Source organism: Typopeltis vanoorti, chromosome 10 (assembly GCF_054136105.1).
Source record: "Typopeltis vanoorti isolate ZY-2024b chromosome 10, IOZ_Tvanoo_1.0, whole genome shotgun sequence".
Classification (NCBI taxonomy): Eukaryota; Metazoa; Arthropoda; class Arachnida; order Uropygi; family Thelyphonidae; genus Typopeltis; species Typopeltis vanoorti.
Genome location: NC_143558.1, coordinates 41,128,672 through 41,143,763, shown reverse-complemented (window position 1 = coordinate 41,143,763; position 15,092 = coordinate 41,128,672). Strand labels below are relative to the sequence as shown.

General features: G+C 36.5%; 1 protein-coding gene across 1 annotated transcript; it reads left to right on the top strand.

Moving 5' to 3' along the window:
- Positions 1–4,146: 4,146 nt before the first annotated feature.
- On the top strand, positions 4,147–7,340 carry LOC150102362 (cytoplasmic 60S subunit biogenesis factor ZNF622). Its single transcript, XM_090398818.1, has one exon. It carries the CDS (start codon positions 4,336–4,338, stop codon positions 5,569–5,571), a length of 1,236 nt encoding a protein of 411 aa, XP_090254944.1. The 5' UTR covers positions 4,147–4,335; the 3' UTR covers positions 5,572–7,340.
- Positions 7,341–15,092: the final 7,752 nt, after the last annotated feature.

The following is a 15,092-nucleotide window of genomic DNA, read 5'->3' as shown; positions in this document are numbered from 1 at the left end:
CCTTGATATATCTGTGAGTGACCGTCATTATTTTTTCAAAAATAAAAAAATCAGCTAACGCCTTTTTATTCCCGTATACGGGAGTAGGCGAGGCCATTTAGTCCTATCTAACTTTTGGAGACTGAGTGGGCAGTTCAATCTCCACTGGTACCCAATCAGAGATAGATGGCCAAAGGCTGTCACTAATTAAGCGGTTCGCAGTGAAGAGAGACGGCTCAAATGTGCCGCCATTTCGTGGTCCGTAACCCTAACACAATATATTCAATGTCTGAAATAATGTGGGTTCTACGGTCGATTTTCTTGAGTTTACAGGATGAAAAACCCGAGTTTCCGCGAGGAAAAACCTGCTTGCCCGTGCCAGAGATCGACTAACTCGGGAACCGGTCGAAAAAAGGCTTAGAAAAATTTCCTATAGTCGCCGACTAGACTCGAAACCAAGTCTTCCTTCGTGCGGCCAGCGCCGTGGTGTGCAAACGCCACATCCACTGGTCTACACAGGCTCTGTCATTATTTTTTACCGTAATAAAAATAGAAAAATATTCAACTTGGTCAGACCTTCTGGCGCATGACTATGTTATCATGAATGACAACTGGAGGAAACCTACTTCAGTCTAGAGACGCCTTAAGAAATATAATTGGAAAGTCGAACAAAAAAAGAATTAGGTGAAGCTCATATCTGGGATCTTACGTTATCAATTTTTAGTTACTGCAGAAATTGCCATTTCTCAGGAATTTTCCAGCTTGACAACTCATCACTTATTTTGGACAGAAAAAAAATAAAAAAATCAGCTAACACCTTTTTGTTCCCTTATAGCGATTAGGCGAGGCGTTTATAGCCTATCTAGGTTCGAATGTCCGAATAATTTTGTCCAGTTTGGTGTCGCTTCTTGTGATTTGGTTTTCAGGTCGTCTTTCCTCTTTGAAAAAATAGTAGATATAAAGTCAGTTACAGTATTTCTCGACAATATCTGTTCGAAATAGTGTGCAGGATTAGACCAACCTGCCAAAAAACGAATGGCTGGACATCAAATCAACTCCACCCCCCCCCAAGTATTATGCTAAAAAAAATCGAATGATGCGTAAGCGACATCTGGAATCTTCAAAGAAAATATCATTTGTCAAATTTTCGAATTTTGTTGAGAAAGGCTTCGGGTATGGAATTTGAAGTAAAATCTGAAAATTTGAACTGACACAGTTCAGCAGCTGTTGTTTGAAGCTCTCTAAGTGCAGATCTATTCAGTTTATAGAGAGCAGTTTAGTTGAAAGGTTTCTGCAGTATCTCCTTGCCAAACGTCCATTTCTGTTTAGCAGATCCAGTTATTATTTTGGCAGCTTCAAATAATTTTAGCTGCAACTAGTCTGCTGTTAAATGGTTTATACCATGGGACATACTTTCCGAAATCTTTTTTTTTTTTTTTTGAATTATACCGCTATCTTTCCTAGAGATACCTTTTACTGTTTTATTTATTGCATTAATGACATTATTCTGTATACTAAAACTGTTCTGTGTTATGATTTATGGCAAATATACGTCTTCCGGTTATGCGAATTCTATGAAAGTCAATGATAAAATTGCCAATACTGAGATCTAGCATACAGGATGGTGGACACCGTCTGCCGTAATCTCTCCTGAAAAGCATTGAAAACTGGTTGTGCATTATTTCCTTCACCAGTCCATTCTTGGATTTAAAGGCATTAGAGGATTAGCTTACTTTATTTCTAAGAAAAATTATCCAATGCTCACGATGAATGTTCTTAAGGGAAAAAGGAGTGAAATTGTTCAGATGTAAGGCATCTCAACATTTGTAAATGTGCCTGGTATTATCACTTACACATTTGTTTAAATAATTAATATTATTTAAACAAATGTGTATTTAATTAAATAATGCTTTGAATTAACTGTTTATTCTTTCTTGAGAATAAAGAACTCATGATATACTAAAGGTACTTTGGACAACAAGCACATGTGCAACGTTGGTTGAGATAATGTTACGAGTTTATAAGGAAGATAAGTGTGGCATAGCATGGGCATTTGGTGGAAAACAGCTATTTATTTTCCTGAAAGCTAATCAAAAGCTTTTTACACAGAAAATCTAGGGAAAATACAGTCGAGTAAACTGTAGCAATCTGATAGACATGTGAAAATTTGAACAATATATGCTTGTATAGCTCAATGGAAATGACGCCTGTATCTACTATCCTAAGCGACCCAAGGATAGAGTTCAGTTCAAGTCTGGTCACCGACTAGAGGAATTTTTTCTAAGGCTATCTTCGATCTCTGAGTTAGTCGTTACGGGAATAAAAGCGTTAGCTTATTATTATTATTAAAAATTGAACAGTGACGACGTAACGAGAACTTAATGATAGAGTCCTTATTTTACAATTTTATCCGTTCGTCTGATTTAAAAAGAAACTATTTGATTATTGAGCACTCGTCCAGCGTAATTGTGGGTTATTGAACTACTACTAATTTTTTTAAAGTTTTGAAATTGGGCATATAGGCTGCTTGGTGAAGTTGCAAGTTTCTTACGAATAATGGTTCATTGAGCGATATTCGTAAATCTTTGTTTTTGTATTATCTGTAGTTTACTATGTGATACCAGCTGAGTGTGCCATACATCCGTACTGACCAGGTCAGCATATTGCATGTTGTGCTTAACCAGCTAGGATGGTTCAGCTACAGGTATAGCTAACCATGATCTATTTCCATTGGAGAGGATGAGAATTGTAAAGGGAAGCACCTCGTCTAATTGAATTCCAAAATTTTTGGTTGTTTGCCATGAAATGGGAGTGCCAACAATAATACTTTGCCTCTTCAGGATGCTTATCGTTTTTTGAATAGCAGGGTTCAGATGACAAAAACAGAAAAACAAAAACAGTTCAGTGCTTTTGTCGGAATTGATATCAATTTTCAATTTTTGAACCATTGTTTTATTTCTGAGAGTGCAATTTTCAGTTTTTCGGCTTCTCATCTAGGCCCCAGAGAAGATCGTTATTGTAATATCTTCTGTGTATAGCGCCATTGTGATAGTGGCTGATATCATACCAACTGGTATGATATCAGCCACTTATATGGCAAAGAGCAGAAATTATATCATGGGCCCTACAGGGCAGTTGCTGGGATATTATATCCAGTCGATGTACTTCCGTGCACTGCAACCGGAGTTTGCGATTGCAGAGGTACGATTTGGCATGTTTGACCAGTCCTAATAGGACTTTGGTCTGCAGTTTGAAAAGAAGTCCATTGTGCCATATTTTTTCGATATGAAGACCGACTTTGTGTGCTGTGTCTGCTTCTGTTGTTGTTTTTCGCGACTCGGAAAACTGGTTGTTCAGTGGGTTAGTTTTCTCAGAGTCCCAATTACTTATTGAAGATGAGATTTAATTCTTTGGTGACTTTCTGTAGTCTTATTAGTATTAACTTCATCGCATTTTCCTTTAACCAAAAAAGGCTAATTTGGTAATAGCTTTGCAGAAGGTATGCTGGTTTTTTTGATTTAAGGATTTCGTTCACATCATCTTCTTTCCATCATGTTGGAAAGTAGTGTGGTCTTAATGTTACATTAATAATAGCAGCAATGTGCATTACAGTTTATTTTGCAGACATTTGATTTTCTTAAAAATTCCATCTGATCTTGGTGTTTTCCTATTAAATGCGTTGCTGATTTCACACACATCAGCAGGGGATGTCATTGGATGGGGTTCTGTACTTTGTGCATTTTAGGATCCAACACATCCTGGTGTATACTTTCATTATGAGATTTAGATCTACGGGGATGTAATTTCGATCACAGTGCTTCTCTAGGCTTCAGCAAGAGCTCCAAATGTTTCTATATCACGGCAAACCATGCCACATTCACCATTGATTGGTGGGAGGGTTGACGCCCTGTGCTTATAGCTTTGGTCATTGTTAGACTTGTTTGAGGAACCCTCGCTGAGGTTTCTTTTAAGAATTCGATTAAAATTTTGCACAGAGTGACTGCTACGATGGTACCTCAGCTGGATCTTGTCGGGCAGAGGGATTCGTCATTTTCTGGGGGTTTTGAAGTCAGTAGTAGGCGAGGGCTTGGGCGATATGTCGTTCAGTTTTATATTTGCTCTTTTCTTATGTGTTACTCTTAAAGCTACCAGGTGGCGTACCTGGTCTGTCGATAACGAATATGTAATTTTGGGTCGCTGATAATTTTCCTTACACATCAATCTTTTTGTAGAAGAGTGCTGCGTTTGGGACGAAGCCACATCTTTTGATTTGGAAGTGTTCTTTATAGGTAAATTTTATTGGGAAACGAACAAAAGAAAACTTTAAAGTAACAAAATTGATATTACTGTTTTACCATGTTGTTTACCTGTGTTACATGTCATGTGATATTTCCGAACACGGAATTACATCGCAAGCATTACAAATCGGATTGGCATCGTTATAATTTGAAACGTAAAGTTGCTGAATTGCCTCCTGTTACGATAGAATCTTTTGAGCAGAGAGTTTTAGCCCATAAAGAAAACGCTAAGGGAACTGCGCATGAAGAGGCATCATATTGCGTCACATGTCGTAAGACTTTTAGTTCAGAAAATGCTTTAACAAATCATTTAAATTCAAAAAGGCACCACGAAACTGAGAAAAAAATAAGTAAGGATATTATATCAGATGTTGAACAGCTGAATATTGAAAATAGTGAAAAAAGCAGAAAAAATGAAACAGATAAATTCTCAGAATGTGAAGAATCAAAACAGAACTCAGATATGAAAGGCAGAGATTTCCCCAAGGTTTCAGCAACTAAAGAAAAAGGTATTGTAACCAAGCCCGGTAGAAAAGTTGAAAAATTCCACGAATCAGATGATGATAGCAGCGAATGGGAAAGTTGTGAGGATGAGGAAGATGAAGTTACCACAGAAGGTAAGCCACTTGGTATAAATCAGTGTTTATTTTGTCCACATGAAAGTAATGATATGGAGACAAACATATATCACATGACAGTAGAACATTCTTTCTTTTTACCAGATATTGAGTACTTAAGTGATATTGAAGGGCTTGTTACTTACTTAGGTGAAAAAGTAGGAGTTGGCTATACATGTCTCTGGTGTTGTGAGAAAGGTAAAACATTTAATTCGCTAGCATCTGTGCAACAGCATATGTGTGACAAAGGGCACTGCAAAATTCTACATGAAGGAAAAACTTTATGGGAATATTCTGCATTTTATGATTACTCCTCAAGCTATCCAGAGAATGGAACAACCAGCGAATTAAATACAGTTGAGGAAATTGATATTCCAAATTTAGAAGCTAATGATTGGCAGTTAGTTCTTCCTTCGGGTTCTACAATTGGCCATCGTTCTCTTTTCTGCTATTATCGACAAAATATTCCAATTGTAACAAAGGAAAGAAGTCGCACTGTCCATCGTGTCATGGCAAATTATCGAGCTCTAGGATGGTCAGGAACAGCAGGAGAAATAGCTATGAAAAAAGCCAGAGACATAAACTTTATGAGGAAAATACAAGCTAAACGGGCACTGAAGCTGGGAGTAAAGCACAATCGACTTCAGGAACATTTCAGACCACAAGTTATGTTTTAAAGAACATCTATCAGATGTTGAACAGAGAAACTGGACTACTGTAAACAAAAGTTATATGTAATAGTAGCAATTTATATTTCTGTGTATGTTACATTGATTTAAAAGAATATTATGATGTAATTAATGGTTTAAGCAAAATTAATTTAATTTTATTTTTTTATGTGTGTATCTAACTTATAGGCACAAGCTTAAAATTTATCAAAAAAAAAAATTTTTTTTTTTTCAAAAATTATAACTCACTGAAAGTATCGGAGTAAAGTAATATGTAGAAGTGCTTCCACATTTTTTTAAAAATTCCAATGGCGTCATGCTGATTGTTGTAGGTAGTTTTATTTTTTTGTATAGTTAAAGTATTTTATGATTAGCACTATCAGTGGTGAAATTTGGAAATATCAGTACCAGCTGATATAAAAAGTTAGTTTTGTTAACTCATGCTGATAAGGGGAAAGAATGTCTTGGGATAATAAATAACTTATTTTATTTAGTTATTTAATTATTACACCAGTATTTTTCCTAGGTCACCAAACCATCTTCATGAGCACAAAGATGTACACTCTGCACATGCATGCAGGAAAGGCAAATACAGAGTGCAAAGAAGGTAGGATCTCAAAGTTCTAATTGGTGTCCCCTTAGGACCTTAGTTAGGACTTCAGGATGTGCAAGATCCCATAGCTGCATGCTCAGTTGAAGGTTCTTAAGATGATAGTTTCAGATTTCTGGTAACATGAGACAGTTGTATATGTGTGGATTTGGAGAATGTTGTTGCGCTCTTGGATTCTAAAAATCATCTGATTTGTATCTGTTTCTGTATAATAGGGAGATTTTCCCCATTGGATCCAGTGATCAGTAGCATAGTCTGCCATCACTGAACAGCTGTAGTGTAGATAATGGACAGTTTCTGTGTTCATCCAGATGGATATTGGTTGGTTTCTTCTGCAGTATCCAAAGTATGTTAGTTTAAAGGAAGAAGGGATATTATAAACACTGGATCATGGAGGGGATTTTTTTGTGAGTGGATAAGGGTAATTAATTTCTAGTATGGTTTAAAAGGAAGTCTATGCTGGGATAGGTGATGATGAATGTGTATACCACTGTGCAAAGATTCTCTGTAGAGAGAAAAGGATAGGGATTTGCTGGGTAGCCATGGGACCAGTGGCAAGGAAGATAGGCAGTTTTCTATTTTAGTGGTGAAACATCATTGTGTGTCGAGTTGTGTTTTCAACATATCTAAACCACACGGATGTAGAACATGTCACAATAGTTAGCATACTACAGGTAGGATCGAGTTCAGGGTACGTTTTTCAAAACATTCCAAGAAAAGATGGGTGACCAGAGGGATTATAGATTTGTCAATAGTCTACTTTTAGGTTTTTGATGCCAACATAAACAAGAGTGCATGGTGAACACGAATAAGGCTGATATATCGGAAAGAGTTAAGTTCTGAGTTTTCTTTTGGGATACTTTGGTGCAGGGTGCCAATTAGGACTTCGGATCCCAATTTTTTTTTTTAAACTAAGGCTGGATTTGTCTTCTAGTACATATCTTTTGCATCTGAGGATACTTTTTTGACCAAGGATATAGGTTTAATAATTCAACAACTAAATAAAGTTAGTTATATCCCTAGATTTGCCCAAATTATAAATATATTGAAGTGATATTTATTTATCATAAAGCTAATAGCTGAATTTCAATTTGAATTCATATAATTTGTGTGAATTAGATGACCCATTGAGATAAAATTAATCAATAAACTATTTTGCAACTATAAACTGTCTTCATAGTCCTTATTTAACTGTTGTAAATAAAGCTGAAATTCTGCACTACAGATATATGCTGAATCCTTATTTTACACTTTTGAAGGAGCCACATTAAATGTAAAATTGATGAAAATGCAAAATCAGGGAAATGCATATAACAACAGTAAATTTTATTGTTGTATTAGTCAGAAGTCTTCATGAAACTTTGCAGTGGACTTAACTAAACATTGTGATTTGTATAAGAAAAATCATATGATAAAAATGAAGTTGTGACAAAACGTTCTAAAGCAGTATGTGAAAGAAGGAACTTGAAGTCCAAGTGTGGTAGATTTGATCATAGCATCAGAAGGGATCAGTTAAGAATGGTAATGTTTTGCCATTAATTGGTGACTGATTATGCTGTTCTGCCCTGAGAAGTATCAACTATATGGATGTTTCATTTAGGACAGGTTACATGCTGAACTACAAAGCTGGAAATTATTACAAACTCAGGAGAATATTATCTTTAGTCCAATGGTATCAGTTATTGAATGAGAAGGATATCAGCAGTGCATGGGAAGCTTTAAAGACATGTTAAAATGAGGCATTATCTGAATGTGTTCCTAGAGTTTGAAGAACAAATAGGGCTGGAGTGAAATGGATGTGCAACCTTATTAAGCAAGAGATCCATAAGAAGATAATATGGAAGGAATATCGTGAGAGGAGTTATGAAATATATATATACAGGGTGTTCGGGATAAATTTGACATATTTATAATTAATTATATTTTTCCGTAAGTTACATGTATTAACACACACTTCTCTTCATTTAAAAGTTTGGACCCTTCTTCATTCATATACAAGATGTCAGAAAGGATGGATAGCTGGAACCCACCTGAATCATGGAAGAGAATAACTTGTATCATGATGATTCGTGCCCGCCATCAAAATAAGGATATTACGACTGCTGCCCAATGCTCCCTGAATACAGTAAAAACAATCAGGCATGAACTAGAGACTTGCAATGGTGACTATGAGGATGTAGCAAGAAGAAAGATCCCTAGCAGACGATCTGATTGCGTTCGTACAGCAGAATTCCTCGCAAATCTGCAGGAACAGGTGTTGAAGAACCCTGGCATTGGAATTCGGGCTTTGTTCGTGGAGTTGCTAACTGTAGTCAAGCCCTGGATAACAAGGGTAGCCAATGGTAGGCCGTATGTATGGCAGCAGGATTCGGCCCCTTGCCACACCTCTGGGAAAAGTCAAAAATGGTTGTCTGAAAATTTCTACGACTTCACCAGTCCAAATGTTTGGCCTCCAAACTCCCCAGACCTTAACCCCATGGATTATTTTGTATGGGGCGCAGTTGAAAAAGACACCAATCGCACTTCCAGTAATACAAAAGCCCAGTTAATGGATAAAATTAAAACAGTTTTTGCGGCCCTTCCCAGGGAGACTGTAGCATCAGCTTGTTCGAGGTTCCGAAGCAGAATTGAAGCTGTGATCGATGCTAATGGTGGTTATTTTGAGTAAATCTTGTTGATAGTATTGTAATTAACTCTGCCTGTAATGTTTTTTTGTCAATTCATTAAATTTAATAGATACAAAGAAGATTTTCTTTTTCCTTACGAAACTGTCAAATTTATCCCGAACACCCTGTATATATATATATATCATGTTGGAGGCTTAATGGATTTTTTACAACACTCAAAAAGAATTAAAATAGAATTTAATACTTCCTATATTTTGTCCTAGTCACTGGGACATCTATGGGGATTACAAAAACAATGTAACATGCACACACACGAATCTTACAACACTAAGCCCAACTACGTGGGTGACACTAAAGTCCTATCTAGGTGGAGCGCCCTCTAAGGGCAGAAGCAGGTGTCCTGGAATGTAAGGTGGGACCTCTGGTGATGAGTGTTTCCCAAATCTTTGGAAGCTTAATGCAACCATATTTATTAAGATTTGGTTGGTTTCTGAGAGCTGCTGCTGCTTCTAAGAAAAGTCTCTCTTTCTTGAATTTGCAAACTCTCCCACCACCACCCCTCACAACAATATGGCATCATCAAAACTCTTACTAAGAGAGCCCACAATCTTTGTTCCAGTGGAACCACCCTTACTACTAAGCTTAACTACATACACAACACTTTCCTCTCCAATGGCTACAGCGAACACAGTATCAAAAAAATAATCAGTTCCTCCCCCATTCCCCATCCTTCTCGTCAACAAGATTTTAAAAATGCCATCACCATACCCTACATCCTTGGCACATCTGAAAAAATAGCCAAGACACTAAAAAAAGTACAACCTACACACAGCATATAAGCCCTACCGCAAACTTGCTACCCTTATCTGCTCTACGAAAGATCAGCTCCCACCTCTCTCGCTGCCTGGAGTTTACAAAGTACCCTGTTCCTGTAAGCTGGAGTACTTTGGACAGACAGACAGATCAGCATCCATCTGCCTGGAGGAACACAAGTCTTACATCTGTAAACACAACTATGGCCATTCAGGCTTGGCTGACCATGTTTTGGACACCACCCACAGAGTATCATGGAAGAAAACCACCATGCTCCATCACAGCAAATTCAAGAAAGAGAGACTTTTCTTAGAAGCAGCAGCAGCTCTCAGAAACCAACCAAATCTTAATAAATACGGTTGCATTAAGCTTCCGAAGATTTGGGAAACACTCATCACCAGAGGCCCCACCTTACATTCCAGGCCACCTACTACCGCCCTTAGAGGGCGCTCCACCTAGATAGGACTTTAGTGTCACCCACGTGGTTGGGCTTAGTATTGTAAGATTTGTGTGTGCATGTTACATTAATTGTTTTTGTAATCCCCGTAGATGTCCCAGTGACTAGGACGAAATATAGGAAGTATTAAATTCTATTTTAATTCTTTTTGAGTTGTAAAAAATCCATTAAGCCTCCAACATGATATCCTCACAGCACTTAAGTCTCTACACACGAATATATATATATATATAGGAATATATATATATATATATATGTAGGAAAACTAAATCGGAATACGAAAAGAAATTGATTGTGCAGGCTAAAAGCAACTGAAATGAATTTTATTGTTATGCCGCAAGTTAAAGAAAGAATGACTTTAGTGAATGCAGATGGTAGAAACAGATATGAGATTGTTCAAATAATTCATACTCACTTTGCTAAGATTTAACAACAAAGTGTATGTAACATGGTGCAAAATGCAACCCTAGGATGAAGAGATAGAGGTGGTGCATAAGAATGAGGTTCAAGAGCTGTTGCATACCTGGATATCATTTCAATAACAAGGCTAGATGGGATGTCAGAACAAGTGCTAAAGGAATATTCAGATGCAGTGGCTTGGCCCTTAGCATGTTTGTACAATGTGAGTTTCAAAAGAATGAAAAGAATGTATGATGGTTCCCTTTTACAAGAATGGTGTGAAAAGAAAAAAAAAAAACAACACAACATGCCTAACTATTGGCCACTCCAGAGATACTGGCAGGTAGGTAGGTAGATAGACATACTGGTGAATATTCTAGAGAAGTTGGTAAGAACTTGCATACAGAAATAGATTATTAACAGACAAACTGTACTTTGCAAAGCATGAATTTACTAAAGAGAGGTCATATTTTAGCAATTTGCTCATATTTTATATTACTGCTGAGCTGGATAAAGGAATAGATATGTTATGATGCTGTTAGGCTTCGCCAAGACATTTGATAGGATAACACTTGCATAAACTGGAGAATATGGATGTGGAATATAACTGTTGACTTGGATAAGTGTACCTAGGACCGACGGACAGATACCTGGAAAGTTGTATATGATGGTTGTGAATCTACGAGATTTAAGACAACCAATGGTATTCCGCAGGGATCAGTCCTTGGACCATTGTTTTTCAATCTATACATTAATGATATTGCGGAGGACCTGACAGATATTCAATTATTTGCTGCTGATGCAGAGATAGGGCAATCAAAGGATGCTACTAATATCTAGCACTTACAGAATGAGCTGAATAACCTGGAACATCAGGCAAATGATAATGGCTATCAATTCAATGTTATTAAGTGCAAAGTTATGCCCTTTGGAGTGATGAGATTTCCAATGGCATATTATATTATATTGCGGAATTGTCTTTGCAGTTATGGTGAATAGGAAACTGAAGTTCAAAGGTTACATCTACTTCAGAGAACATAAGAAATACATTCAGCACCAATATTATGGCAGGCTGAGTAGCAGACGACCATGCCTTGGACACTGCTTCACACAAGATTAGATTTTTGTGATATGTCTAAGTATTAATGGTCTGTATGTGTGTAGGTTTATGGTACACAGTGAAGAACAAGCTTGAGGGAAGCTGTGTGACAAGTGTATCTAGAAAAGGAAGGGTGTTAATATTTTCACTTTTGAGGGTGAATGTATTTGTCTCTTTTGTTTAGATGGCTTAGGAAACTGTTAACAGTTTGGTGGCTGTGGGGCCAAACACAGTGCTGCTCTGAGCAAATTTTTGAGCTTGCAAGATTTTTTTCCCCGCCCTTCGGTTTCATATTTATATTATATTTATTAATATATCAAATTTTTATATTAAAATATTAAATTACTAAATAAAAATGTTCGATTAATTTTGTTTCTTAAATAAAAATATTCTATTTATAAGAGAATCAAATTTTCTCAATGAAATTCGATCTATGTCCTGGGGATTATTAAAATAAAAACAATTATTTGGAGCTTATATAATTAGAATAAAATATAATTATCTTTATAAATATGTATATATAAATTTAATATTTTTGAAATATATGATATATCCAATTTAATTATTATTATTATTTTTTTAAAAATTTTTCCTGCCTCCAGTATAATTGCAAGATAAACTCTTTGTAAGTTTTATGCCCCCTGCAGCATTCGCCCATTCAGCCCCTGTCTCAAGCCAGGCCTGGCCAAACAACAAATATATCATCAACATATCTTAGCCAAACTTTAGGTTTTAGAGTAAGTGAATCTAAATATTGTTGCCCACAATGTTCCATATAAAACTCAGCTATAGGGAGAAAGTATGGAGTATGGTTGTACCTTCTTTTTGTAAGAAGATGTTTTGCCACAAATAGCCAGAACAAAGTATGTGGGAAAAAGAGCAGTGATATCAGAAAAAAAAAAGGATAGTAACATCAAACCTCACTAATAAATCTTCATTATAGAGCATGGTATCCTTAATTTTCTTTATTAAGTGTTGTGTATCTTTTGTTAACATTCATTAGTTTAGTTAGTACTAATTAGCATTATCTTTTAGGTTACAGGTAACAGCAGATACTAGCCAGCCAGATAAAAATCACAACTGCTAATGGATATAACCAAGTTTCCATTCAAAGAATTATCAATGAATAGCTGTTGGAAATACTATGGCAAGTGATGTGAAGTCATGAGCTTCTATAGAAGATGAAAATACTTCAGGTGCAAACTTTGTTTGCTTACACTTGGATAAAGCATTTAACTAAGTACATTCCCCGGGTTACCGATGACCCGACTTATGGCATTCCGTACTTACCAATAGGCTCCCAAAGCTCCCCATAAGGATAATTAATAATTAAATAATTTGGGAACTAGTTTCTTCCGCATATGTAAACTAACCCACATGATGTAAGCTGTCAGGGCTACAGAAGATGATGTGATAACTTTGAGAGAGTTCTGGAAGAATTATAACATCTATGATACCATCAAAAACATTGCTGATTCTTGGGGGGAATCTTGTGGAACAAAACTTTGCCCTCAATTCTGTGATGATTTTCATGGCTTCACAGAAGAACACATTGCCAAAGCCAGAAAAGTTGTGGTGGATAGTGGCAATTCACTGCAATTGGACATCAATGAAAATGATATCATTGACTTACTAGAGCCCCATTCACAAGAATTAACCAATGAAGACCTTATGGAGAACAAGAAGAATCAGAAGATCCAAAGCCAAGAAAGTTTACGACAAAAGAATTAGCTGAAGCCTTTCATCTCATCGAAGCGGGATTTAAGATTGAGGAGCAAGATTCTAACATTGAGTGGTTTACAAAGGTTTACCGTGTAGTTAGTGAGAACATCAGCTGCTACAAGGCCATTTATGATGAAAAAAAGAAAAAGGCTGTGCAAACAACCCTAGATACCTTTTTCAAGAAACCAACTTCAGTGGTAAGCTCCCCTCCTCCAGCACAACAGAATGAAATCCTGTTTGTTTGAATTAAAAGGAGCACAATAGTTGCTGTAACTTATTATTACAGTACATGGGTATTATTATTGCTACATATGAGCCATTATAGTATTATTACTATCGTATATGCACTACGTATCATCTGTAACCCAGGGACTGCCTGTATATAATTTCTTGGTATCTTTAATTTATTTTATCAATGGATAGCATCTAGACTGCAGTCGGATGTTAAAAGAGTCACTAGACCCCACCTTAAAGAAACATCAGAACAAATAATGTGAGTTCTTCACAAGTTCAATGAAGGCACCACCTCCAAACCATTCTATGAACTTTTCTACTATCCACCAAGGATAAATTACTATTATTATTATATGGTATCTTCATGGAGTCTGGAGACTTACTGTTGGGGGGAAGGGGAGACTAACTATTATACCCACAAAACCTATCATACTTCTCCTTAAACTCATAACTAATTCTGGCAATCCATTCCACTCATTTACCACTCTAAATGCAAAAAATCTGGTCTGGACAACCCTCACTAACCACACTCTTACACAACTTCTATGGATGGCCTGTAGTTCTCTGACTACATGTAATATGTTGAAAAATTTCCTTTGTATCAATTTTATAAATCCTCTTTAATATCTTAAAAGTTTCTATCATGTCTCCTCTTTTCTGACTATCAACTAAACTTTGTAACCCACAAACCTTCAACTATCCTCATAGGAAGCATTCCACAGATTAGTCACCAAGCTTAGTCGCTTGTTTCTGAATCTTCTCTACCACCTCTGATTCCTAAGGAACCCAGGTGACCAAATTTGTGCACAGTTGTCAAGATCCAGCCAAATCCTAGTCTTATAAAGAGGGATAATAACTTCTCTATCTTTACTTGTTAGTATGTTTTTCAACATTCAACGAATCCTTTGGGCCATTTTACCATCTTTTGCAAGATGCCTTCTGAACTTCAATTCTCTGTCTTCCATCATCCCTAAGTCCTTAGCTTCATCAGTTTGCTGCAATCCAGTACCATCAATATGATACACTGTATGTAACCTTTTCACCTGAAGTGCATAACCATTTTTACAAATCATTTTGAAACATTAAATTGACAACTATTAACCTTTGCCCCCAATGCCAGTTTATTTAAATCATCCTGCAGGATATTTACATCAACTTTATCTCTACTATTACTCTCCCTAGTTTTGCATCATCAGCAAACAAATGAATATCCCTCCCCATCTTAAATCTTTTCCTATATCATTGATATACCAATTAAAGTGTGGTTTCCTTAGTACAGAACCATGAGATATTCCACAGTAGTCACCCTCATTCTACTAGATTCCACTCCACCATATACTACTCTTTGGTGTCTATTTGTCAGCCAGTTCCCCTATCCATGCTGTTAGCTTTATATCCATTCCCATTTGCTCCAACTTTTGTAAGTTTTCCATGTGGTATTCTGTCAAACCTTTGCAAAAGCCAGTCCTATGGTGTAGCCATTTTCTTTATCCAGTTCTGCTGTCACTTTATTATATTATAAAATGTGAATAAATTACTAAGACAGGACCTACCTTTTACATAGTCCTG